Consider the following 27,662-nt stretch of genomic DNA (forward strand, 5'->3'; position numbering starts at 1 on the left):
ATGCTGAAAATGAACTGAGGGTTGAAGGGGAAGGGGGAGGGGGGAAAGAGGTGGTGGTGCTGGAGGAGGGCACTTGTGGGGAAGAGCACTGGGTGTTGTATGGAAACCAACTTGACAATAAACTATTTTAAAAAATAAATCCATATCTTTCAATAATAACACTGAATGTAAGTGGACTAAATGCTCCAATTGAAAGACAAAGGATATCAGAATGAATAATAAAAAAAAGACCCAACTATTTGCTGTCTATAAGAGACCCATTTTAGACCTGAGAACACCGTCAGATTGAAAGTGAGGGGATGGAGAACCATCTATCATGCTACTGGAAGTCAAAGAAAGCTGGAGTAGCCATACTTCTATCAGACAAAGCTAGATTTTAAACTAAAGGCTGAAATAAGAGATGAAGAAGGGCATTATATCATAATTACAAGGTCTATCCATCAAGAAGAGCTAACAATTATAAATGCTTATGCACCCAATATGATAGCACCAAAATAAATAAAACAACTAATCACAAACATAAGCAATCTTATTGGTAAGAATGTGCTAATTGCAGGGAACTTTAATACTCCACTCACAGCAGTGGACAGATCATGTAGGCAGAAAGTCAAGAAACAATGGCCCTGAATGATACATTGGACCAGATGGACTTTACTGATGTACTCAGAGATTTTCATCCTAAAGCAGCAGAATACACATTCTTCTCTAGTGCACATAGAACATGCTCCAAGATAGATTACATACTGGGTCACAAAACATCCCTTGATAAATATAAAAGAATTGAGATCATTCCAGGCACATTTTCAGATCACAATGCTATGAAACTTGAAATCAACCACAGGAAAAGTTTAGGAAACCTTCAAATGCATGAAAGTTAAAGAACATCCTACTAAAGAATGAATGGTCAGTCAGACAATTAAAGAAGGAATTTAAAAAATATGTAAACATTTTATAATTTTATAATTATAAAATAGCTATTCTTATAAAAATATATATGTAAACAAATGAAAGTGAAAACATGACCATCCAAACACTTTGAGAGGCAGCAAAGGCAGGAAAATACTTTGCAATCTAGGCCTATCTCAAGAAACAAGAAAAATCCCAAATACAAAATCTAACAGTGCACCTATAGGAACTAGTAGTAGAACAGTAAAGAAACCTCAAGGCCAGCAGAAGAAGAGAAATAATAAATATCAGAGCAGAAATAAACAATATAGAAGCTCCCCTCCAAAAGAAACAGTAGAACAGATCAATGAAACTAAGAACTGGCTTTTTGAAAAACTGAACAAAATTGATAAACCCTAGTCAGACATCTCAAAAAGAAAAAAGAGAGGACCCAAATAGATGAAATCACAAATGAAAATGGACTTATCACAACTAATCCCTCAGAAATATAAACAAATATCAGAGAATACTATAAAAAATGATATGTCAACAAACTGGACAACCTGGAAGACATGGACAAATTCCTAAACAACCACACACTACTAAAATTCAAACAGGAAGAAACAGAAAATTTGAACAGACCCATAACTAGTGAAGAAATGGAATCAATTATCAAAAATCTCCCAACAAAGAAGCGTCCTGGGCCAGATAGCTTCCCAGGAGAATTCTACCACACATTTAAAGCAGAGTTAATACCTGTCTTTCTCAAGCTGTTCCAAAAAATAGAAATGGAAGGAAAGCCAGCATTACCTTGATTCCCGAACCAGACAGAGACCCCCACAGAAAAGGAGAATTACAGGCCAATATCCTTGATGAATGTGGATGCAAAATTTCTCAACAAGATATTAGCAAATCAAATTCAATAACATATAAAAAGAATTATCCATTATGATCAAGTGGGATTCATGAATGGGCTGCAGGGCTGTTCAATATTTATAAATCAATCAATGTGAAATATCACATTAATAAAAGAAAGGATATGAACCATGTGATCCTGTCAATAGATGCAGAAAAAGTATTTGACAAAATATAGCATACTTTCTTAAAAAAAAAAACAACCCAAGAAAGTCCGGATAGAAGAAACATACCTAAACATCATAAAAGCCATATATGAAAATCCCACAGCTAACATCATCTTCAATGGGGAAAAACTTAGAGCTTTCCTCCTTAGATCAGGAACATGACAGGGATGTCCACTCTCACCACTGTTGTTTAACTGTTGAAAGTCCTAGCATCAGCATACAACAAAATGAAATAAAAAGCATCAAAATTGGCAAAGAAGTCAAACTTTCACTTTTTGCAGAAGACATGATACTCTACATGGAAAACTCAAAAGACTCCACCAAAAGGCTGCTAGAACTGATACATGAATTCAGCAAAGTTGCAGAGTACAAAATCAATATACAGAAATTGGTTGCATTTCTATATACCAATAGTGAAGCAACAGAAAGAAATCAACAAACTGATTCCATTTATAATTGCACCTAGAACCATAAAATATCTATGGATAAACCTAAACAAAGATGTAAAAGATCTGTATGTTAAAAACTATAGAAAACTTTGGGCGCCTTGGTGGCTCAGTTGGTTGAGCGTCCGGCTTCAGCTCAGGTCATGATCTCACTGTCTGTGTGTTCCAGCCCCATGTCAGGCTCTGTGCTGATAGCTAGCTCATGAGCCTGGAGCCTGTCTTCAGATTCTGTGCCTCCTCTCTCTCTGACCCTCCTCTGCTCATGCTGTCTCTCTCTTTCTCTCTCAAAAATAAATAAAACATAAAAAATTAAAAAAAAAACTATAGAAAACTTATGAAGGAAATTGAAGGAGACACCAAGAAAAACATTCCATGCTCATGGATTGGAAGAATAAATATTGTTAAAATGTCAATACTACCCAAGGCAATCTACACTTTCAATGCAATCTCAAGCAAAGTTGCACTAGCATTCTTCTCAAACCTAGACCAAACAATCCTAAAATTTGTATGGAACCACAAAAGACTCTGAATAGCCAACATAATATTGAAGAGGACAACCAAAGTAGGAGGAATCACAATCCCAGACTTTAGCCTCTACTACAAGCTGTAATCATCAAGAAAGTATAGTATTAGCACAAAAACAGACACAAAGACCAATGGAATAAAATAGAGAACCCAGAATTGGACCCACAAATGTATGGCCAAGTAATCTTTGACAAAGCAGCAGAGTATCCAGTGGAAAAAAGACAGTCTTTTCAGCAAATGGTGCTGGGAGAACTGGAGAGCAACATGCAGAAAAATGAAACTATACCATTTTCTTACACCATACACAAAAATAAACTCAAAATGGATGAAAGACCTAAATGTGAGACAGGAAACCATCAAAACCCTAGATGAGAAAGCAGACAACAACCTGTTTGACATCAGCTGCAGCAATTTCTTATGCAACACATCTCCATAGGCAATGGAATTAAAAGCAAAAATGAACTATTGGGACCTCATCAAGATAAAAAGCTTCTGCACTGCAAAGGAAACAATCAACAAAACTGAAAGCCAACCGACAGAATGGGAAAAGATAGTTGCAAATGACATATTGGACAAAGGATTAGTTTTCAAAATCTATAAAGAACTTACCAAACTCAACACCCAAAAACAATCCAGTGAAGAAATGGACAGAAGACATGAATAGATGTTTTTTCCAAAGAAAACATCCAGATGGCCAATATACACATGGAAAAATGCTCAATGTCACTCATCATCAGGAAAATACAAATCAAAACCACACTGTGATACCACCTCACACTGGTCAGAATGGCTAAAATGAACAAATCAGGAAACAATAGATGCTGATGAGGATGTGGAGAAATGGGAACCCTCTTCCACTTTTGGTGGGAATGTGAACTGGTGTAGCTGCTCTGGAAAACAGTGTGGAGGATCCTCAAAAAATTAAAAATAGAACTACCCTGTGACCCAGGAATAGCACTACTGGGAATTCATCCAAAGGATTCAGGAGTGCTGATTCACAGGGACACATGTGCCCCAATGTTTATAGCAGTGCTTTGAACAATAACCAAATTATGGAAAGAGCCTAAATGTCCATCAACTGATGAGTGGATAAAGAAGAAGTGGTTTATATATACAATGGAATACTATTTGGCAATGAGAAAGAATGAAATCCCGCCATTTGCAGTAACATGGATGGAACTGGAGGGTATTACACTAAGGGAAAAAATAGTTACAGAGAGGGAGGGAGGCAAACCTTAAGAGACTTTTAAATACAGAGAACAGACTGAGGATTGATGGGGGGCTGGGAGAGAGGGAAAAATGAGTGATGGGCATTGAGGAGGGCACTTGCTGTGATGAGAACTGGGTGTTGTATGCAAGCAATGGAATCTACCACCAAAACCAAGAGCACAGTGTTATGTTTGCCAGTTTGACGGTAAGTTGTATTTTAAAAAAGAAAATAAAAATCATTAAATTAAAAAAAGATAATTCAACCAATTGTTTCAGTGTCCAACAGGAGGCAAATATCTAACAAGTAAAGAATTAACTTATACAGAATCCCAAGGCCTCAGAGAGAAGATAATGACCCAACTACTTAATCTTTCTTATGGTGCCACTTTACTCCACACAGACCTGTTGGTGCTTTTTTAGCGGCTGGCAGCTGAAGAGGATGGTTACCTGAGCTGTAACAGAGACCTAGATTCAATGAGGGTAAGGGCTTCAGCATTGGCCTCTAATCAGCTTGAGCCAATTTGTCAGGGAGATGAGTTTTTTCTTAGTTCCCCAACCTCAGTGTTCTTTGAACTTTGCTAGTCTGTCTTTGGCCTAATTGCCTTACAAGATCACTGCCTCATCTTTCTGCTGAATTCTATGTAGCTGACTGATGTTAGTCTAAAGGGCTGCCCACTCCCAGGAGAGGTGAGTTTAAGAGGGATTAAAGCTAAATTTATGGAGATGATGCCCTGAAAGGTGCCATTTTTGGCATTGGCCTGTTGGGAGGAGTGTGAGCAGGGGAAGAATCAGGATCAGTAGGAAAATATTGCTTTCCCCAGCTTAAAACAAAACAACCCAGATTCCCTAAGATTGGTTTTGAAAGGAGTCTTGCCTGGGAGAAGGGTAAACTGGATTGTGTGACTCCAAATTTGTCCTGTCTCACCTTCTTCTTGATGGTCTGTTGATAATTATGACCACAACCATGCAGACTTCAAAGGTGAACCATTTCATTTGTGATTACTATGGCCAAAGATGCCCACCTTTCTCTTCTCTTAGTGCCTGGCAGCATATGAGAAACAAGCTTGGAATATTATTATGTATATGTGAGAGTACTTAAGGCTAGGAGATAATCAAAGTTAAATAAATGCGATGAATACCTAAATCTAGATAGTCTGATTATAAACTCTAGTCTGTTCTCTGGTATTCAGAGGCTCACAGCAATGTAGATGCCTGGAAATTAACAGATCTTTTTCCAGCTCTTTCTCCAGGTTCCTAGTCTCTCACCCATGGGAAATTCAATCTTTAATACACACTCCTGGGAGTACCAACCTAGATATGTGGACTCTCAAAATCTAAGCTAAGAGAATGAGGGGAAGCCCTCTTTACATGTTCTGCCCTTCATGTTCCAGTTTATAGCAGTAATTAAACATTTGAGTTTAGTTTCTGGTGCCAAATTCCCTGAGTGCAAACTCCGGTTCTACCCTCTTAACGGTTGCGATCAGGATTGAGTTAAGGGGTGCCTGGGTGGCTCAGTCAGTTAAGCGGCAGACTTCAGCTCTGGTCATGATCTCAGAGTTCGTGAGTTCAAGCCTGTTTCTGATTCTGTGTCTCCCTCCCTCTCTGACCCTCCCCCTCTCATGCTCTCTCTCTCTCTCTCTCTCAAAAATAAATAAACGTTAAAAAAATTTTTTTAAAAAAGGATTGAGTTAACATTTCTAATTCTCAGATTTTTCATCTGTTAAATGGGATAATAAAAATTTTAATTTCAGAGGTTTGTGGTGAGGAGCAAAAGAGATAAACACTTAGCATTGAGTTTGGCTCAGTGTCAACAAATATTACATAAATAATAAGCGTAAATAAAAATTTTATAAATAATAAGTATATAAATATCATGAAGACTAATTCTTCTCTTGGATGATTGATAGAAATTACCTTACCTGCTACCAAATGGATGTGGCTCAACTCTTTAGACTATTACAATCATTATATTTGAGAATGTGACTTCACAGCCCCAAAATTCATGCAAGACAAAATACATTCACACGTAATAACTGGAATGTGAAGTAATTTCCTTATCAGGCCTAAATTATGCTGAGTAAGAACTTGTTTTCTCATAAATGTGAATATAAATACAATCACGAGTACTGTTGTTATCATTTTGAGACAGAGAGAGAGAGGGAGAGAGAGAGAGAGAGAGAGAGAGAGAGAGGAAAAGAGAAGTTTTACTCAAGGAATTGGCTCATTTGACTATGGGAGCTCACAAGTCCCAAGATCTGCAGTCAGCAAGCTGGAAACCAGGAGAGCTGATGGAATAGTTTTAGTCCAAGGGCAGGGGGCTGATGTCACAGCTCAGCAGTCAGGTAGGTAGCCATTCTCTCTTACTCAGCCTTTTTATTCTATTCAGTTGATTGGCTGAAGGCTACCACATTATCAAGGGCAGTGTGCTTTACTTCAGAAATACCCTCACAGGCACACCCAGAGAAATGCCTGACCAAATATCAGGGAATCTCGTGATCCAGTAAAGTTGACACATAATTATCGTCACAGGGACTAAGAATATATGTCCTTCCTTCTTTTCAAACTCTTACTCAGGGCTAAGGCATAGGATGGAAGTGGGATGGTAAAGTATCAGTGAGATCTGGGTTGCCACAAGTCAAGTAATTAAGACAGAGGACTTAAAAACCAAAAGGAAGCAGGCAATTTAAAAAAAATTCCAAAGACTCTAAGGTCACTGTCTTAGTTTGCTCCAGCTGCCGTGACAAAATATCACACACTGGGTAACTTTAACAACAGAAATAGACTTTCTCACAGCTCTGGAGTCCAGCAGGTTCAGTTTCTGGAAGACCTCTTTTCTCGACTTATATACAGCCTCCTTTTTGTGTCCTCACATGGCTTCCTCAGTGCATGCGCACTCCTGGCCTCTCTTCCTCTTCCTATGAGGATACCAGTTCTATTATTGTAGGGCCCCACTTTTAATGACTTTATTTAGCCTTAATTACCTCCCTAACGGCCCTATCTCCAAATACAGCCACAGCAGGGATTAGGGCTTCAACATAGGAATTGGGGAGCACAATCTAGCATTTATAGAGTAGTCATGGCTTCCTCCAGCCGAAACCCAATAAAGGGAAAGATGATGGAGTTCAAAGGGCATCATAATGAAAAGCAATAAATTGATATCGTAATCACTAGTATTGTCATTATCATTTTTATATTGAGACATTAAGAACCTATTCATAACATATTTCAGGGTTCACAAAGGGAACTTGAAAATCAATTTATTAAGCAATGTTTATTGAGCATTTTTGATACACTCGACTAGCTACGTTTGATGGGGAGGACAACACACCCCCTGCCTGTAAGGTGTTCCCATTTGTAGGAATGCTTAAACACATGCACATTCACACATATCTAGAATCCAAAGTAGAAAGGGATAAATGTAATGGAAGAAGTAATGGAATATGCTATGGGAATTTGGGAGAGAAAGAAATACACAGTTAGTAATAGTCATTATCCTTTATTGAGCATTTACCATGTGCTTGGGAGTTAGCCTAATCATGATTCTCAGTTTTTAGATCTTATATTAAAGACAGACAATAGTTCAACTCATAATTTAATAAGTACTGTATGTGTCTGTGTGTAAAATTTAGTACTCTGGTCAAAGCAGTTCATTTCTTCCAGAAAAGTCTTGAATTTGCTTGGAGTGATTTGATGGTTGGTGGTCAGGTGCCTGAGAAAAGTGGGATGGGAGAATGGGTTTCATAGCTCTGCTGGGGAAAGTGGATAGAGGTTTAACAGTGTGGCCAAAATCTGAAGTATAAAGAGAGGGGCTTCTACCAAGGCCAGACTCAGTTGCCCCCAGCCCTCTCCATCTAAAGAGGAGGAGAAATCTACTACACTTCAAAGTCATTGTGGCCACCAAAAGGCCACAATGGCAAAGAGGCAGCCAGAACCCTGATATCATTTTGTACATTCTGGGTCTAAAAGTAGGAACAAGGAGTAATGAGAAATGGATTAAGAAAGAGATTTGAAAATAATGGTATGGGAGTGATGTAGACAGAGCAGTAGAAACAGAAACAGCTTTAGTATTGAGCACCTGCAGTGTACCAGGAGCTTTATGGCTTTGTGTATGTTATCTCATTTAATTCTTCAACGACCACGTAGGCTTTGGTGGAGCTAGAAACATCTTACCAGAGCAGAGGCTCAACAACTTGCTCAAGCACAGGCACCATAAGAAGCAGAGCTGAGCTTGGAGCTCTTCCTCCTTCCAATGAGCCCTGCACTCTCCTGGGTTGAGGGTAACTGCAGTCAATTAAATCCCAACCAGGTGTCTTTCCTGCCTGGATCAGTCCTGGCAGCTGATGTTTGGCAGCAGGAAGAGAATGAAAGTTTGGAGAATGATGAACATTTTGTCGAGCAGCACGTTTACATTTCTTTCCTAAGTAGCTGGAATTATATTGGCTAATTTCACAGAGTGTAGGAGTGCGCTTTGGTAATAGGACTGCTTCCCGCCTGGAGCCTCTAGGAACCCAACCTCACTATTGCCAGAACGCTGCGCTCCACCCTGCAGAGGCTGGACCCAGAGGCGGGGCGGGGCCACCCCGCGTGCCGGGTGATTTGAGCGGTGGGTGGACGGGGAGGAGCAATTGTGACCTACCCCGGCCCCTCCCCTCCTTGGGCACTGTGATGCTGCAGGGCAGCAGCTGGCCCAGCATGTCTGTCCCCGGCCCCCTCCCACCCGGTGTGTCACAGCAGCGGAGGCGGGTATCTGGAGCAGTTGGGGTGGGCAGGCCCAACTGGGAGGCGAGCGGGCGAGGAGAACAGCCGCGATGGTGAGCTTTTCCAGGGCCTGGGGCCGGGGATCTGGGGCACAGGGCTGGTACCCAGCCGAGAGCCATAGCTACGCGGAGGCTAACGGATCCATCGCTTTGGATCTGCAAAGCTTGAAGTCTCCTGGGGTGCCCGCTCAGGGTCGCGAGGGTCCATACCCTCGGGCGGAGGGCAGCCAGTGTCGGTGCCCTAGATATAGAGACCTGGGACAAGTCGCCCCTCAAAGGGGGACGTAAGGGACATTTGCTCACAGGTGAGGAGAGGGAGGACGTGGGAAGCCGGCGCAGAAGAGGTGAGATTCTGAGGGATCCCCAAACAGACAGCTCAGGGACTAGAGTGGGCTAGGTAGAGACAGTTGAGGATTCCGGATGAGTGGGCTGGGCACAGGCGGTTAGGGGAGTGGGTGCAGTCAGGTCCCCAACCCAATCAAATGTGACAGAGCCCCAGAATGTGACAGAAGACTTCGGACGTCTCAGTCTCCCCAGGCTTGAGTTCGTTTTCCTTACTCGTCTCTGGACATTTGCTTGGGTTTGGAGCACTTAAGCTTGAGCCGGATCAGCTTCCCAGACACCTGGCACCCACGCCAACTCCCCAGTTTTTCCAGAGGTCAAAGTCAGAAGGACTTTGGCACACAGAAGTCTCCCTCGGGAAGGCAAGGGGACCTCAGACTTCTCTTTTTGTTTACTACCATGGTTAGGGGCTCAGCAGCGGTTCCTCTCTCCCTCCCCCACCTCTACCTCCTTTTGCATACGCAGATCTTACTTGTTGGAGAGGGTCTTTCCAAACCCTCTAGAATCCCTCCCATCACCCCGTCCCTCCACCCATCCCCACCCCCTCGCTCCACCCCTCGCGTCCCAGGGGTGGGTAAATTCATCCCAGATCCACTTCCCAGAAATTCAGAATCTCCTTTTCAGAGCGCTGACATTTTGGCAGCGGGGAGGCGGGTTGGCAAGGTTGTGTGGGGGAGGGGGACAGAATAAGCAAGTCTCATAAGCCAAGGTCAGGTTCTCTGGGCACTCTTGCTCTAGGTGTCAGTGACCGAGAAAACTCCCCTCCTCCCCCTTTCTCTGCTCATTTTGGAACGTGCCCAGGGCCTTCTGGCTCTGGCTCCAGCTCTGCTGTTTCCAGCTAGAGGTCTGCCCAGCAGTACCCTTTCACCAGCATGCTCCCAGACACACCTGGCAGCTTGAAGAACTGGGGGATATTGGCCATAGTGGCCAAAGGAACCCACGCCTGCCTAGGCCACTGCTATGAGGCCAAAGAAGAAGCCCAGAGGAGAATTTTGACTCCTGGCTCTGCAGCTAGCTATATGACTTCTAGAAGGTCATTTAACCTCTCTGGGCTGGTTTTCCTATCTACAACATGAAGAAGGGTTATGATTCAAATTCCCAAGACTACCCCTAGCTTTACTATTTTAAACTTTTTATTGTGGAGAATTTCAAACATGTAAAAAGGAGAGAGAATGGAATAATGAACTCCTGTATATGCCTCATCCAATTTCAACAATTATCTGCTTATGACAAATCTTGCTTTATATGTATTCCCCTTTTCCTCCCTTCCCATTATTTTGAAGCAAATCCTAGGCAACATACCCCAGATTTGATATGTAATATTTATAATATCTAGTAGGTAGTGCTTTATGATTTTCAAACTGCTTTCTCTTGCATGTTTTAATTTTGACCTGAACCCCACAGTGACTTTCAGTGTGGAGCCTAAAAGAGGCTTATAGGGGAGTCAAGGATCATAATGTGGCCCTGTGAACAAACTTTGATGTATATTCAATAGAAATTCAAGTTTCTAAAAATATCCAGAAAATAAAAATTCTAAGCAGTAAAACCGTATTTTAAAAGTGGCTGTTTAACTGAAAACATATAGTTGAATATTTTGAAGAGAGGATCTTTTATTTATTTTGTAACTGACTTTTATATAGCAGGTTCTGTTTAAAACATTTAATCACGTGGTGGCATTGTCTTAAATGAGAAAATATTTATTGACCATTTCCCACGCATAGAACCTCTTTTTAAAAATCTCTTGACTCATTCTTGAAAGGCTAGAACAACATATCTAATAAACCTAGAACCCAAAGAATCCCACCCTTACAGAAAGGACTTCACTTCCTCCAACAGGTTAAGCTTCAGGCACCCATCCCCAGGCTCCCCTTCCCTTGCGGGTGTTGAGGGGAAGATTGCCTCTGAGTTAAGAAGCATTAGATACACCATTTCTGTAGATTCTGAGTAAGAAATGTGTAACTAGTCCTATGAGCATTCCCATCTGCTCCCAGTGTCCCCCCAGTGAGCAGTTCTCCTGGGAACTGAGGCTGTGACATCTTTTGGGAAAAGGGTTATGGAAACTCCTGGTCAGGTGCCCCGAGACAAGACCATGTTGATGATACCAGGGCACAGAGAAAGTGCATGTGGTTTATTTGGGAGGTGAGAACATCTGCAGCACAGCCCCTTTTGCTGAATTCCTTCTGAACTGGGGAGCACCAGTTTGGATGGGAATAGGCATCCAGGAAACAAAGAGCCTGTCTCCTGGCAAATATGGACAGTTAGAGGGGAGGGGAGAATGTTTTAGGGTGAAGTGGACACTGCTTCTGTGTCTGCAGTCCTCTGTAAACTGCCTGCTTGTAGGCAAGCATGGCTGAGCTCTGCAGGGCCCATACTTCTATTCTGACCTTGGAGCACTGCTGGAGTTTCTGCTGCACTGCCCTTCCCATCACAGAGTGCAGGTTTCCCCAGAGGTAATGGGGGACATGCCTCTGAACAGCAGAGGAGCCAGATGAGCAGGACTTCCTTTGGCAGTGGCTTGGGTAAGGGTGCTGGTTAAATGAGGAAGATTTTACATAGGAAGCTTCCAGGCTCAGGTCAGGCCCTGAGCTAAATGGCTAATGCTGTTGCTGGGTGTTCTTTCGAGAGGGCTCCTGAGGGACCCTGAGAGGAAAATGAAAAGTTAAAAATAAGTTCTGAAGGGGAAATAGCTGGGGAATTCAGAGCCAGTGATCGTGGGTGGGTGGGACTCATGGGGGCAGAAGCGGACCAACTGCTCCTTTTCCCTTTGGCCACCAAGGGACCAGTTGTGTTATCTGTGGCCTTTCCTCTGTTTGTGGGGAAATGGAGTGGGCAGTGTGCATCAGATTAAAACTCCTTAACTGTCTCTCACACTTGCCCCAATGTCAGCTAAAGCTTAAGGGCCTTCTGACATCAATGAGTCTCTAAAGCTGGAAGTCTACTTACCAAACACGCCTGCTATTCTTTTTTTTTTTCTTTAATGTTTTATTTATTTTTGATACAGAGAGAGACAGAGCATGAGATGGGGAGGGTCAGAGAGAGAAGGAGACACAGAACCGGAAGCAGGCTCCAGGCTCTGAGCTAGCTGTCAGCACAGAGCCCGGCAGGACTCAAACCCACGAATGTGAGATCTGACCTGAGCCGAAGTCGGAGGCTTAACCGACTGAGCCACCCAGGCGCCCCATGCCTGCTATTCTTAAAGTTAGTCTTCGTCATCCCTATTGCTGCTCGATCTGCAGTACCTATAGTCTGAGCCGCCTCTCTTGAGCCACTTTCACTTACTGATGTTAATTTAGGCCAAGTCTTTTACTGTTTCTGGCTTGCTATCTATTGATTCCAAATGTGCTCTCATTGAACGGCTTTGAGCAGAGATAATTCAACAATCTTTTATAAATAACATTTCTTCTTAGTTTAATTATTCCTCCGTAACACTGTGGATCTACTTTTTATTCGTCATCTCTGAACCAGGTCCTAAAAAATAGGTAACTTATTAGCCCAGCCTGACAACTAAATATAATCTGGTGTAATAATATGCTTCCTGAAAGCAACTGTGTGGCATTTGACCACATTGGTGGTCAGGGGATGTGGACTGTCTCAGGTTTTCATGTGGCATATACTGCTGGTTGGTGTCAGTTCCTTTCCTAGATAACATGCCAGTTTTACTATTTTATGATACTCCAAAATAACTTTTGAAGCTACAAAACCTCTTTCTACAGAGGATCCTAGTTAGCTGATCTTAGTCCTCTGGCAGCAAAACAAAAGGGAATGACTAATATTGAAATTAAAATAATGTAAGATTGATGTAAGAAAAGGTTTCTTGTAGTGGAATTATAAAAAGGCTGTAAAGTTCTAGAATTTCTTTTATGATGTTTGCAAAACATTGACTCCCCTCCCCAAGGAAGATGAAAGTAGGTGACACAGATTTCTCATCTGCTCTGCCTTTCGTGGACCGACAGTTCTGGTGAACTGAGCAGTTGGTGGGATCTGCCCTAAAATTTCCTGCCTCTTGTTCACAATGCTCCTAAGCCCAACTAAAATGATCACGTTGGCATGTCTAAATTCATCAAGGTCTCTACAAATATTCCTCTTCCAGGAAACCAAGCCAGAACTTCCATTGTCTCGTAGGCATTGGCTACTCTCTTGTTAAATAGGTTATAAGACCCCCTCAGAGTTTTCATTCTAATCATCCATATATTTATTGAGAACCCAGTACATTCAAGCACTGTTCTTGATGCTGAGGATGCAGTGAGTAAACAAGGGTTCCTTGCCCTCACAGAACTTACTCTCTCTACTAGGAAAGTCAGAGAACTGAATAAGCAATTATAATGTGGTATGATAAATGCAAGGATAGGGAAGAAGAGAGTTGCAGGAGCACATAGCAGGGGCCCTATGCTGCTTCGTGGTTTTCCAGATTTCCTATAAGAAGTGACATTTAATTAATAGGAGGAGTAGGACATAGCTAAGTACTTTTTGATGCCTTTTTGTACATAACAGCACAATAAATATTTGTTGTAGGAATGGACAGAGTGGATAACTTTTGTAGTTATCCCAGAGGTAGGTCTGTATAAAGGTGTGTCATACTTTTCTTGAGGAAAGGAACTCATCTATTAGGTGTCTCTGTCTCCCTCATCTGCACCCCCTGGATTGCTGGGCAGAAAGGTCCAGTAGTACACAGGGTACCCCCTTTCCCTGACAACATACTTGGAGCTCAGAGGTGGTCTGAGCTCTATAAGCCCAGATTCAAAATAGAACTGAGAGAGAGAAATAGTGTGTGAGAGAAAGCATGAGTTCTGATTGGCTAGAGCAGGCAATTTGAAATCTGAGTTTGGAGCAAGCATATGACTTAAATATCCTCTGCTGGGTCAGCTTACTCTGCACCTCAACCTACTCCCTCCCCTTGCACATATCAGCCCTGAGAAACAGCTTACTGGTTCTATCACAGAAGGATGACCCATTTTCAAAGAGGCTAGCACCATAAACCAATCTCAGTTTCTCTCTCACTGGAGCTTTTTGGTGTTTGGAGTTCTGTGATACAAGCTTGGCCTTGCTATGCACTTACATTGATGCAGATGTGGGCACCCCACATGGCCCTGGAAGTTCACAGTGTAAGTGAGGCAGGAGGTTGTGTGGTGTAAAGGAAACAACTCAGCTGAGGTCAGAAGACCTGGATTCCAGTCTGGGCTTTTGCTAAAAAACTGTGAAATCTTGAATCTGTCCCTTTACCTTCCTGAGCCTCTGATTTTTATTCTGTGAAATGGGGAGGGAATCCTATTTGGTGATCCACAAGGCCAGTCTAATTCTAGTATCCTAAACATTTGGAGTTGGCATAAAATCCCTGGTTATGCCAGATGGATGACCTTTCTTGGGCATGATGGGTGGCCTCCTAAGGCCTGGGTCTGCTCTGTGTTTATCTATGTAGAACTTCCGGGCAGGAAGATGGGGATGGTGATCAAGTAGCGTGGCTTGAGAAGGCTAGCTCAGTGTTCTGACAAATTAGGTTCTTAGTAAATGTTAGTTGAATAAGTGACTAAGTGAACTGGGACAGGAAGAGCCTGAGACCTTCGGGATGAGGTAATTATGGTGAGTGGAGCCCTTTCTCTCATTCTTCCTCAGTTCCTTTCTTTATTTTCTTTTTAGTATGAAAACTTTCAAACCTCTTGAACAGCATTATAATGGAGCTATGCATCTATCAGCTAGATTTAATAATTATTATTTTTGTCATATTTACTTTACCTGATGTATTTACTGAAGTATGTTAAAGTAAAATACAGACTTCATGACATTTCAGATGCTTTAGAAATGACTCTAAAAATAAGTACATTGTCATATTTAACTTCACTTTTGTTATCATCCTTAACAAAATTAATCAATTTCTGTATTTGTCCCCCAAATAATTTTGATTTATTCAAAACAGAATTCAGGCAAAATGCACATACTACATGTGAATGTTGTGTTTCTTAAGTTTCTTTTGATGTGGAACAAAGATATGATCTCTCTTATCATCCTTACTTTTCATGAACTGTAAAGATTGGATCAGTTGTCCTGTAGAATGTTTCACCTTCTAGATTTATTTTATTGTTTTCTTCTGATGTCACTTAACTTATCACTCTGATCTTTGTGTTTTCTAAAATGTGGAAACTAAATCTAAAGTGTTTAATAGGTTAAGGCTGAGTAGTTTTTTACAAGAATCCCTCATGGGTGGTATTGTGTATGTCATGTTGCATCACATCAGGAGGTCTATAATGTCTGGTTTTCTCACCATTGGTAGGTTAAGATTGATCCCAGTGTTAGGCTGGTAACTGTTGTAGTTACTTTCCTCCCTGTAACTTGTAAGTAACAGTGATTCTTTGGAGCTATGTGAATATCCATTTCTTTTCCAATCAACCTTTCACTTAATGGTGTTGACATCCTTGTCCAAATCAATTATATAATTAGGAACCGTAATGTGGCAACAGTTCTTAATATAATATTCCTTTTATATCAATTAGCTGAGATTCTTTAGTTCTCCCTCATAAAACTCATTTGTGCCTTTTGAATGGGCACAAATGAGTTTTATTTCTGTTTTTTTTTTTGTACTAACACTAAAGAGTTGTGGACTTTTCAAAAAATGTTTATCTATTTATTTTGTGTGTGAGAGAAAGTGAGCGGCAGAGAGAGAGGGAGAGAAAATCCCAAGCAGGCTCTGCATTGCCAGCAAAGCCTGATGCAGGGCTGAATCTCATGAACCATGAGATCATAACCTGAGCCAAAATCCAGAGCCAGACACTTAACCAACTAAGCCACCCAGTCATCCCAAAGAATTGTGAATTTTTACATATACACCCTATTTCAATCAAGTACCATTATTCTTCTTTATAATGCTCATATTGCCTCATCTTTGGCAGCGAGAGCCTCTTCAAGTTGGCTTCTGAGATCTTTTGACATCCCCCTAGTCTGTTTTAGCTTCTGTGCTTTCAGGCACCATTCAATGTTCTGGGTTGATCTTGTACATTGCTTGCCCCAGACTTAGAATTCTTCCTTTCTCCCAGGAGTTCTGGTTCCTGCTAGTAGAGAATGACATTGGGGGATTTTCCTGTTTTCTTGATTGGTATAGCCACTTTTGGGTTTTAGAAGTCTATCAGTTATTTTGGAGTCTATTTTATATTTCTAATTACTCTTATAAATAAGCTTTACAGTAAAATTAGCTCTTCCTAAGGAGAGAGAGATTTTGTGAAGACTGGCATATTTATTGTGTGTGTAATATTAAAGGGGATATCACAAGAGGCTGACATCATTGGTATCACCATATTGGTAATTTTATGCTCCCAAAGAGCCTTTACTCTTCCTCCTATGACCTTTGATATTTCTGAAATATCCCTGAATTGTTGCTGGAAAAGCAAGGTGTTCCAGAAGGGAAGACTGACTAGAGAGCAGATAGCATTACAGATAGGCCGGGAAGATAGTTTGAGTATAGTGCTGCCGGAGGTGGGGGGGCAAGTTTCAGAAGGCTGAGGTTCAGAGCCACAGAGAATGCTGTCACATAGAAGGATGATCAGACTTCTTTTAGGCTTCTCCAATGTCCCCTCAACTTTAGACACCTCCTTCGGAAGCCATGTCTTTGTGGATGTGAAAGATGTGGACTGATTGATAATACACTGGTTGTGGGGGTAGTTCCTGGGTATAGTGTACTTTTTTTAGGTTGGAATTAAGACCTAAGGTGAAGGCAAAAAATAGACTTCACAATAAAGATGAGTGGAATGGGGATCTAAGGCCTCTAACTTTCTACCTGTGCCTCTTCTGGGTGGAGAATAAAGCTACAAGGTAGTATCATAATGAAAGTGATAATGGTAAAGGCAAAAAACAACAATAATCATGGCTAACTTATTATGTTCAGATGAGGGAAAATTAAGTAACTCAGCCAGTTCACATAGCACAGCAGGTAAATTGTGAAGACAAAATTCAAACCCTGGGGTGTGGACAACTTTGAGGATGAAGCTTCCCTCGGGCCACCAGACTCATGGAAATATAGCTGGGTTGTATTTCCAGATAGGGCTATGTTCCAGTTTGGCTGCTGTGAACATCTATGCTCTGTGCTCCCTAAGACAAGGGCATAGAGACAAGTGTAGGGTAGGGACACAGTTCTAAAATTGAATTAGGGAGTAATGGGTCCTGACACCTCTGAATTTTTGAGGTGTTACTTAGGGCGGCTGCCCTGCTCCTCTGCCCAGAGAACCCCCAAGTTCCCTTTGACTCCATGTGTTTCAGTGCCCACCCACACTCTCTGGAGGCTCTGCTCCTGTTTTGGATTACTTGGTGCTAGAAAATGCCAGGTTGGGTCATGGATAAGAATAGAAACCCATAGACCAAGCACATGCTTCCCTGCTGGGCTCTGGTGAGCATCATGGGCACATAGCCACTTTTTGCTGGCCACTGCTTCCTCCCAGGTGGGCTATATGGAGGTGATGAGGCCATATCTTCTAGTAAAACTCCATAGTCAATTTCTTTACACAAACACACATACATATTCTCTCTCTCTCTCTGTTCTCTCTCTCTCTCTCTCTCTCTCTCTCACACACACACACACACACACACACACACACACACACACACATCCTCATCCTCAACTATTAGTACTAGAACAAATCAAGTAATGGTGGCTTCACACCAGAGTAACAAGAAGTAAGCACCTTCTAAAGGTCAGCTTTAATATGTGGCCTGACATAGAAAAAGGAGCAGGATATGGTGACTACAAAAAAAATTTTCAACTTCTCAGAGTTCAGGAAGAGCCTAATTTATATACTCTCAATCCTTCCTTGCTGATGTAACAATCCTTTCTTCATCTTACATTTATAACCAGAACTCTAAAGACATGATACCTACTTACAAAGTATATTCCTTCCATGAGTGTTATCTGCTTTAGATATTCTGAGACTCTGTGTGTGTGTGTGTGTGTGTGTGTGTGTGTGTGTGTATGTGTAAGAAAGAGAGGGAAGGAGAGGGAAAGAAGATAAAGGATTTTGCCTAGAAAGATTAGGGTCTAGGCATGAATATGAATTCTGCCACTGTTTATGGTAGTGAATTTATGGACAGTTTCTGCTGTTATCATTGGTTCATCCTTTGACTTCCCTCATCAATATAGGAATTTTGTGGTTTGGAATTAGCCTCTTGTTTTATCAGCGCAGCTGACTTTTTTTCTTTTCTTGGCACAAAGGAAAACCCTGGAAAACAACCTTTAGAGCAAATCATAAAACTGTAATTCTTCTTCAGAGCCAAATCTCAGTCCAGATGCAGTGGTGCCCAGATACTTGACACCTCAGATGCCACCTGGTTCTAGATGACATGGTTGGAGGGATGGAGATTCTGTGAATTGAATGCCAGGGAGAGACAAGTCCTCATATGTGTAGGATATAGCACAAGGGCATGACCGAGGCCTGGGACTCTCTGACCTTGATTCTGCACTCTCCTCACAGCGGGAGTGCATATCAGTCCACGTGGGTCAAGCAGGAGTTCAGATTGGCAATGCCTGCTGGGAGCTCTTCTGTCTGGAACATGGCATTCAGGCGGATGGCACCTTTGGTGTCCAGGCCAGCAAGATCAATGATGATGACTCATTCACCACCTTTTTCAGTGAGACTGGCAATGGGAAACATGTGCCTCGGGCTGTCATGGTAGATCTGGAGCCTACTGTTGTCGGTGAGTATGGGCTAGGATCCTTTCCACAGAAAACAACATGAAGCTGCAGAGGCTTTGGTTCATGGTAACTAAGGAAGCAGAATCTCTAATTGCAAAATGGGAGTGGCTCAACTTCCCCACCACACATGACTTCTGTTACCTCCTTGAAATCTCCAGTCTTTTGGAGTCTCACAATAGCAATCACAGGTCCCTGATCCCCCCTTATAGCTCTAACCTATGCAGAACAAAATACCATGTACTTAAACCTCTTGAACATGCTAAGAAAGATCCAAATTGTCAAGATCATAAACCAAGAGCAAAAAATACAAATAATTTTAGAAATTATAAGAAGTCTCCGAATAGTCCATTTTCCCAAGTATAGGTTTCTGATTCTATCATAATTATAGTCTTTTCTCATGGGCGTGGTGTAACTTTGCAGTATTGTGCACAAAGAATAGAATGACAGAAGCTATATTTTCTTACAACCAGAGGTTGCTGTAGTTCTAGAATGAACCTCTTCTGGATCTTAGGAAACAAAAATTTTAACATGTGTTAGAGCAGGATTCTTGGTGTTTCTCCCTTCCCCTAAATCCCCCTCTGCCTCCACCATCACTTCGCCTGGTTCTGACTCCTGAGTCATTCCTCAGCTCAACATCAAGATTTCCTCAACTTCAAGGCTGGCTCAACAAGCAAGGGATGGGTAAGTTTCACAGAGATATCGGGGCAAATGTCTGTAATGCCTGAACACTAATTTCTAGGGGCAACAGACTTACAGGTACACAACCCTTGGATACTTTGTACAAATACAAAATGTGCAGATTACCTTCCTAGGCTTCTGTGCAAATGAGTAATTTCCCTGGGAGGTGGAAGTAGAGGAACTATGAATAAAAGAGGACATGCAGTTGGGGCTTGATACATTTTGGTCAGCCATATGTCCACTTTGTGTAGACCCTTAGAGGTGAGCTGAATAGCCACCTTCTCTAGGAATCCTACTCTTCTAGCACCTGGAGCATAGCTCTGCTTCAATGTCATTCTAAAATATATCTAACGCCCGAAATATATTGTTAGGGGTGGGTGGGTGGGACAATTGCTGGGAGAGCAGATCACCCTGAATCTTTCTCTGTATTCCTAGAACATTTTGAGAGAGAGAGAGAGAGATTGAGAGGGAGAGAGAGAGAGAGAGAGAGAGAGAGAGAGAGAGAGTGTCTTAAGCAGGCTCCACACTTAGTGCAGAACCCAACATGAGTTGAAATTAAGAGTTTGATGCTCAACTGATTGAATCACCCAAGCATCCTTCCCTAGGACATTTTAATGCAAGTGAAATTGGGTTCAGGTTTTGGGTACCTTTGCAGCATGAAAGAAAACATAGAAGGGAAGACTTGAAGGAAGAAAGTGGAAGGAAGGGGGGGCAATCAACTTTAGTGTTTTGTGAACTTTGTGAATCTAAGGCTTTGAAAAGTTCCAGCCAGCAAAGCAGTTGGCTTCTCTTTGCCTGCTTGAGTCACAGACTTCTGTTTCTATTAATAGTGCTTATGTTACCCTGGCATTCTTTTAAGCTTTTGCAGATTTATTATAGGGTTGTCTGGTTTTACTTCAGTAGAGTTTTATAGGCAGAGAAAATGGAGACCCAGAGAAGTATTTTATGTTATTTAATGGGGAGGGATGCATCTCCTCTAGAAACAAGGTTGGAAGAACTGATAATTTCCATCTCTTGGTAGATGAAGTTCGGGCAGGAACCTACCGCCAGCTCTTCCATCCAGAGCAGCTGATCACAGGGAAGGAGGATGCAGCTAACAATTATGCTCGGGGCCACTACACAGTTGGCAAGGAGAGCATTGACCTGGTGCTGGATCGCATACGGAAGCTGGTAAGTATTAACAAAGGTGAAAAACTGGTAAGTCAAGCTAATATGGATTGGCCTAGGCCTGACCAGGATTAGTGGAGACCTATGACCTCTGGCTACAAGACAGAACTCCTAAGATTTGGGAATTTCTGCTTATGCTCTGTAAGAAGCCTTTACAGGAGTGATGCCCATTCCTCTTCCTGGACACTGTGGACTACCCCATAGGCTGATACCTTACTAATTCTTATTGATGCTTTGTGATAGTATCTGGGGAAAATTCTAAGTATAAGAAAGGCTTGCTGTTTGCTTGTTGGAAGCATAGGTTAATAAAGAATTTAGCTTGGAAGAGAAGAGGAAGAGATCGTTGATACGTTTGAGCACTTACAAATGCCATTACAAATGTCAATTAAACACATTCCTTCACTTAATTCCCTTAATGATACAAAGGAAGTCACTTTCCTGTACTTTACAGATGAAGGAATTGAGGGCCAGGTGGTTTAATAATTTAGCCTGGGTCACACAACTAGGATTTGAATCAGGTTGACTAGATTGCTCTGTGTTGTGGGGTGGGTCACTTTACCTATTTGAGCTTTCACTTCCTTATCTTTACAATGGAAATGTTTCAACTTGATTAGTGGTTCTGAAGAGCTAAGGATACCAAATTTCTGTATATGTTCACTTTTTCTTTTTAGTGGAGGGCTTACAGGAGTTGTCTATCTCAAAGCTGTCTATGGGCCCCAAAAGTTCAGAACCAGTATCATAGATCATACCCAAAGGAAAAATTCTAAGACTGTATGAATTCCTTTAGTCCTTTTTTTCCATGATTAAAGTTAGTTTTATTTATTTCTTTTGTTTTTTATTTTTTAACATAATTTATCGTCAAGCTGGTTAACATACAGTGTATACAGTGTGCTCTTCCTTTTGGGGGTAGATTGCTGTGATTCATCACTTACACACAATGCTCAAGGCTCATCCCAAAAAGTGCCTTCCTCAATGGCCATCATCCATTTTCCCCTCTACCCCACCCTTCCATCAATCCTCAGTTTGTTCTCTGTATTTAAGAGTCCCTTATGGTTTGCCTCCCTCCCTCTCTGTAACTATTTTTCCCCCTTCCCTTCCCCTAGGGTCTTCTGTTAAGTTTCTCAAGTAGCACATATGAGTGAGAACATGTGCTACCTGTCTTTCTCTGACTGACTTATTTCACTTAGCATAATACCCACCAGTTCCATCCATGTCACTGCAAATGGCAGGATGTCATTCTTTCTCATTGCCAAATAGTATTCCATTGTATATACAAACCACTTCTTCTTTATCCACTTATCAGTTGATGGACATTTAGGCTTTTTCTATAATTTGGCTATTGTTGAAAGTGCTTCTATAAACATTGGGGTACATGTGCTCCTATGAATCAGCACTCCTGTATCCTTTGGATAAATTCCCAGTAGTGCTATTTCTGGGTTGTAGGGTAGTTTTATTTTTAATTTTTTGAGGAACCTCCACACTGTTTTCCAGAGTGGCTACACCAGTTTGCATTCTCACCACCAACAGTCAGTGCAAGAGGGTTCACATTTCTCCACATCCTTGTCAGCACCTGTTTTCTCCTGACTTGTTAATTTTAGCCACTCTGACCAGTGTGAGGTGGTATCTCAGTGTGGTTTCTATTTGTATTTCCCTGATAAGGAGTGATGTTGAGCATCTTTTCATGTGTCTGTTGGTCCTCTGGATGTCTTCTTTGGAAAAGTGTCTTAAATTCCCTTAGTTCTGATAAGAGCTAACATTGAGTGCTTACTACATGTCAAATTTTTGCTCAGCATATTATGCTATCTCATTTAATAATCACAATAACCTTGTGAGGTGAATATTTTTTATTACTCTACTTTAGTCAGGAAGAAACAGAAGTCTGGAGGGGTTCAATAACTTGCTCAAATTTTACAACTGGGAAATGGTAAAATTGATATTAGAACTCAGGTTCTCTGATTCCATTTTTATTTCTGAAATTGGTACCCAGAGCCACCTTTCAAGGCTGGGCTGAAATATTAGTCAAAAGTTCCCACAAAACCAGTGACAAAAGCAAGGAAGATGGGTAAGGAGTTGGGGCTTTCAAAGGGTAAAGTTAATAACCACTGTCTTTCTGAAACTCTTATTCCTGGTTCAACCAAGCCACTGGGCTAGAAACTTTCACATACCTAGTAGCATGTACACATGCAGCTTGCCTCCCTATATATTTTAGCTAGTCTTCCCAAGATCAATCCATCTCCTTTTATCTTACTTCTTCAAGGCTGTTTTGATTTAACTACATAAAAATATTGATGAATGGAATAGGGCAGACAGAGAGGGTTGCCTGCCTTTGTTCACATGAGGGTATTCTCATAAAATTGTCCTCTGGTTTCTTCCCATTCTCTACTTTCTCCAGACAGATGCCTGTTCTGGCTTGCAGGGCTTCCTGATCTTCCACAGTTTTGGTGGGGGCACTGGCTCTGGCTTCACTTCTCTGCTGATGGAACGCCTCTCCCTGGATTATGGCAAGAAATCCAAGCTAGAGTTTGCTATCTACCCAGCCCCTCAGGTCTCCACTGCAGTGGTGGAGCCCTACAACTCCATTCTGACCACTCATACCACACTGGAACATTCAGATTGTGCTTTCATGGTGGATAATGAAGCCATCTATGACATCTGCCGCAGAAACCTAGACATTGAGCGCCCTACCTATACCAACCTCAACCGCCTCATCAGTCAGATTGTTTCCTCCATCACTGCCTCTCTCCGCTTTGATGGGGCCCTCAATGTGGACCTCACTGAGTTCCAGACCAATCTGGTGCCCTACCCCCGTATCCACTTCCCACTGGTCACTTATGCACCCATCATATCTGCCGAAAAAGCCTATCATGAACAACTCTCTGTGGCTGAGATAACAAGCTCCTGCTTTGAACCCAACAGCCAGATGGTGAAGTGTGACCCAAGACATGGCAAGTACATGGCCTGCTGCATGCTCTATCGGGGGGACGTCGTGCCTAAGGATGTGAATGTCGCTATTGCTGCCATCAAGACCAAGAGGACTATCCAGTTTGTAGACTGGTGTCCCACAGGCTTCAAGGTGAGAGTGATGATTTAGGGAGGAGTCAGACAATTAGAGAAGAAGGAGGTTATCAGAGATGGGGAAGGAAGATGTATAAATATCAGGGTCTTAGGCATACAATTCCATGGGATCTTACCCTTCATGGGATGCTATGGGGAAAGGGGCTTATTCATTCATACATTTTAGGGAAGGAGAGACTTTATTTGAAAGGATTATTAAAAGAGAGAGGAGGACAGTTGCAATACTCAGAGAGGTACTACTGCAGTAGGGAGAAGGTTCCTACTGTTTCTACCCTAACATCTGCAAGCATCTCAAAGGTCAGAAAAAAAAAAGAGTTCTTTAATAGAGAGAAGTGTACAGGCTAGAAGGAAATCATGTGGGCACGTGGGGTGAACAAGATGAATGGGTGGAGGTAGCTGTAATTTGACAGTAGATCAGAAAATGGAATTAACCAAATTATTTAAATTATCAGAGAGGTATAATCCCTCCCTTTAACAAAAGATGTGTTTCTCTCCCAACTTACCTTGAAAAATTAAGTATTCACCCTGTAAGTCTTATCTCAGTGAGGATAAGATATTTTATGGTTATTAAAAGATTGTGAATCACTTATTTTGTGAAGCCCCGACATTTCCCATTAACTAGAAGTAAGCAGAAGCTGAGGAGCCTGTTGTGGATCAGGTATCCGTAGTCTGGAAAATGCCGGACTCTGAGGGTTAGTGGGGGCATACAACAGCCAGGGAAGACCCATGGATCTCAGAACTAGTGAATGTTGAATGCTAGAAGACACTTCTTTGAGTCTCACAGGCAAGGCAAGGCATGCAGCTGGTTCTGTGCATGTGAACTGCTTGACCACATTGTCTCGTGTTCCCATGGTCTTTAATCAGGTTCCCATATCAAAATAATTATCATTATTTACATTAATATTAATTAGCAACCCCCAGTCATGCCTTTAATGATTCAAGGGTTTACTCAGCACCAGGGGTTGTTGTACCAGTTGGCAGAGATAAGAGATGAGCATTCTGTTTTTTCCTGGTGGGACTTAACCAAAAGCAAGTCATCATATGCTAGTCTCAAGAGACTTACCTATTTGCATATGAGGCTTTGACCTAGCTAATCTCGTTTGGTAGCATTCTTCCTCACTGCTATACTCCTAGCTACATACACAATCTTTTTCTTAGACTACATCTACTTTTTAAAAATAATGTTGCTTACATTTAAAAAAATATTTATTTTGAGAGAGAGTGTGCATTCACACATGAGTCAGGAAGAGGCAGAGAGAGAAGGAAAGAGAATACCAAGCAGCCTCCATACTGTCAGTGCAGCTTGATCTTGGATCATGACCTGAGCCAAAACCAAGAGTCAGATGCTTAATCAACTGAGCCACCCATGTGCCCCAAAACTACACCTATGTTTATGAGTTATATCTGGTCATTATGTGACAACAGTCAAGATCTTCCAAAATATGGAAACAAACAACAAAACAAGCTAGTAGGAAAGTGAATAGAGGGAAAATTAGATGTCAGGGTGGTGGGGAAGTTAATAAAAAGGAGATGCCCTCTTTCTCTCTTATTTTAACCTTCAGTTTGGGGATTATGTCCAGAAAGATAGGTAGTGCTAGCATCTTTAGCTGCTTTTCAGAAAAACACATGCTTGTTGAACTTCATCTTAGGGTGTTTGTCCCTATTTGAATTAGTTGAAGGGATAGTTACTGTTTGAGAGAGGAGAGTTGGTGTCAGGCACAAAGTCAGGGTCAGATCTAGCAAAATATGTGATGCAGTAAAATTTCTATTCATTGCCCTTCCCCTTCTCATTTTTGGTCCTTTGCTTTGTCTTAGCATTACCTCCACCACCAAGATGCTACTTTTGTTTAACAGGAAGGATGGTAGATGATTCTAAATTAATTTAATGGGCTACCCACCTTGGCTATATAGCCTGCTGCAACTCACACCTAGCATCTCTCAAGAGGACACACACATTTTAAAGCTATGAATTTAAGAGGCTGACAATTAAGGCATGATAATCTGGGTAGGAGAGGTATTTTTTTGGATAGTACTGTGGTTCTCAGTGTCCTATGGATATTTTCAGTTTGTTACCTTAGACTTCTTCCAGTTTCCTACAGTTCCTGAGATTGGCTTTGGTTTGGTGTATGTGTGTGGGGGGAAGGGAGATTTCTCAGATAGTACCCCTAACATCAGATTGGGCTAGGGTTAGCTTGCAGGATCCTGCCATGCTACCAGATCTTGGGAAGTAGCTTGTCCAGGCAAGGGTTTTATGAAATTTCGAGTGAAGTCCTTGCTTTTATTCTAACAAATCTATTCCTCTGAGACATGGGGACTAGTTAATACTAACACTATCCCCAAGACCTTTTGGATTTTTAATTTATTGCTCTAGAATATCTCCATGATCTTTTGATTTTTATTTGTTTTTTAATTTTATATATAGAGAGAAAGTGTAAAAGGGGGAGAGGGGCAGAGGGAGAGAGAGAGAGAATTTTAAGCAGGCTCAGCATGGAGCCCATTGCAGGTCTCAGTCCCACAACTGGGATCATGACCCAAGCCAAATCAAGAGTTGGACCTGAGCCACCCAGGCTTCTCACCTCCATGACCTTTTTTTTTTTTTTTTCATATAGTGAATTTATTTATTTATTTTTTTGGTCTTTAATGTAACACAATATATTTTTTTAACATATGCAATTATTTTCTGTCATTTACAATACAGTAGTTACAATGACACTCCAAACAGAAAAGCAAAGTAAAAAATCAAAACCCCCACTTCTATTTCATGTAATTAGACTTATACAAAAATTAGAAGGTTAAGTACCAACTAGTTAATCACCTAATTTCACAGCTATCTGAAGTGGCAATTGTTATATAGCAGCTTATCTATGATACATTCAAGATACATGATACAATTTATTACTTGCCCATAAGCTAAAACACAGCCTGCTTCATACTAGGCTTCTCACCTCCATGACCTTTTAAACAGGCCTTTACGCTTGGCAGAGAAACTCCGTAAATTTGTTGAAAACTTTAGATGACCGTGTCAAAAAGGATAAATTTAAAGTCTAGTAGTTAATTTGTCTCTAAAAGGGGATCTATTTCCCTTTTCAAGATAAGCATGTATTGTACACCCCCTTCAATAATGATCTCATCATTACCCTCATTTGTCTCCTTGAATCTCCCCACTACATTTCTACCTGTACCATTCCTATTCTCCTCTTCTTTCACAGTCTTTATTTTTTTTCCAAGTTTTTATTTAAATTCTAGCTAGTCTTTTGCAGTTTTTAGATTTCACAACCCTTATTCTTGAATTTGCCTGTACCCAATTCCATTCACTTTTGATTTCTCTTCAACACTGACGCTCTGGTTTCTCCAACCTTTTGATTCTCTCTTTTCACATCTAGGCCTGCTCCCATCCCCACACCCATGTCTTGCTAGCACATCATGTTACCAAGATAACCCCATATTTGAGTTATCCTTTGGCTGCTCTACATCTTATTTTGTTGTCCTCCTCTTTCTCTGTTCCTCAGGTGGGCATCAACTATCAGCCACCCACCGTGGTGCCAGGAGGGGACCTGGCCAAAGTCCAGCGGGCTGTTTGCATGCTGAGCAACACCACAGCAATTGCGGAGGCCTGGGCCCGCCTGGACCACAAGTTTGACCTCATGTACGCCAAACGGGCCTTTGTGCATTGGTATGTTGGAGAGGGAATGGAAGAAGGAGAATTTTCTGAGGCCAGGGAGGACCTGGCTGCTCTGGAGAAGGATTATGAAGAAGTGGGGACTGATTCATTTGAAGAAGAAAACGAAGGGGAGGAGTTTTAAATATACACATTCCCCTTGGTTGTGTC

At 41.6% G+C, this 27,662-nt stretch overlaps 1 protein-coding gene and 1 long non-coding RNA gene across 3 annotated transcripts; one reads left to right on the top strand and one right to left on the bottom strand.

The window, feature by feature from the left end:
• Positions 1–7,627: 7,627 nt before the first annotated feature.
• LOC115305618 lies at positions 7,628–8,703 on the bottom strand. The gene is made up of 2 exons (XR_003914889.1): positions 8,318–8,703; positions 7,628–7,856 (listed from the first exon to the last, which is right to left on the bottom strand). It is a non-coding gene; the product is annotated as an uncharacterized LOC115305618 (long non-coding RNA).
• Positions 8,704–8,853: 150 nt separating this feature from the next.
• TUBA8 (tubulin alpha 8) lies at positions 8,854–27,654 on the top strand. 2 transcript variants are annotated; one of them, XM_029955688.1, is made up of 5 exons: positions 8,854–8,958; positions 18,693–18,915; positions 20,613–20,761; positions 23,151–23,831; positions 27,343–27,654. In XM_029955688.1, the coding sequence occupies exons 1-5, from the start codon at positions 8,956–8,958 to the stop codon at positions 27,634–27,636; spliced, it is 1,350 nt and encodes a 449-aa protein (XP_029811548.1). In that variant the 5' UTR covers positions 8,854–8,955; the 3' UTR covers positions 27,637–27,654. The 2 variants fall into 2 exon arrangements, with proteins under 2 accessions (XP_029811548.1, XP_029811549.1); XM_029955689.1 differs by having other exon boundaries at positions 8,858–8,958; positions 18,851–18,915.
• The last annotated feature ends 8 nt before the right edge of the window (positions 27,655–27,662 follow it).

This window comes from Suricata suricatta, chromosome 10 (assembly GCF_006229205.1).
Source record: "Suricata suricatta isolate VVHF042 chromosome 10, meerkat_22Aug2017_6uvM2_HiC, whole genome shotgun sequence".
In the NCBI taxonomy this organism is placed as follows: domain Eukaryota; kingdom Metazoa; phylum Chordata; class Mammalia; order Carnivora; family Herpestidae; genus Suricata; species Suricata suricatta.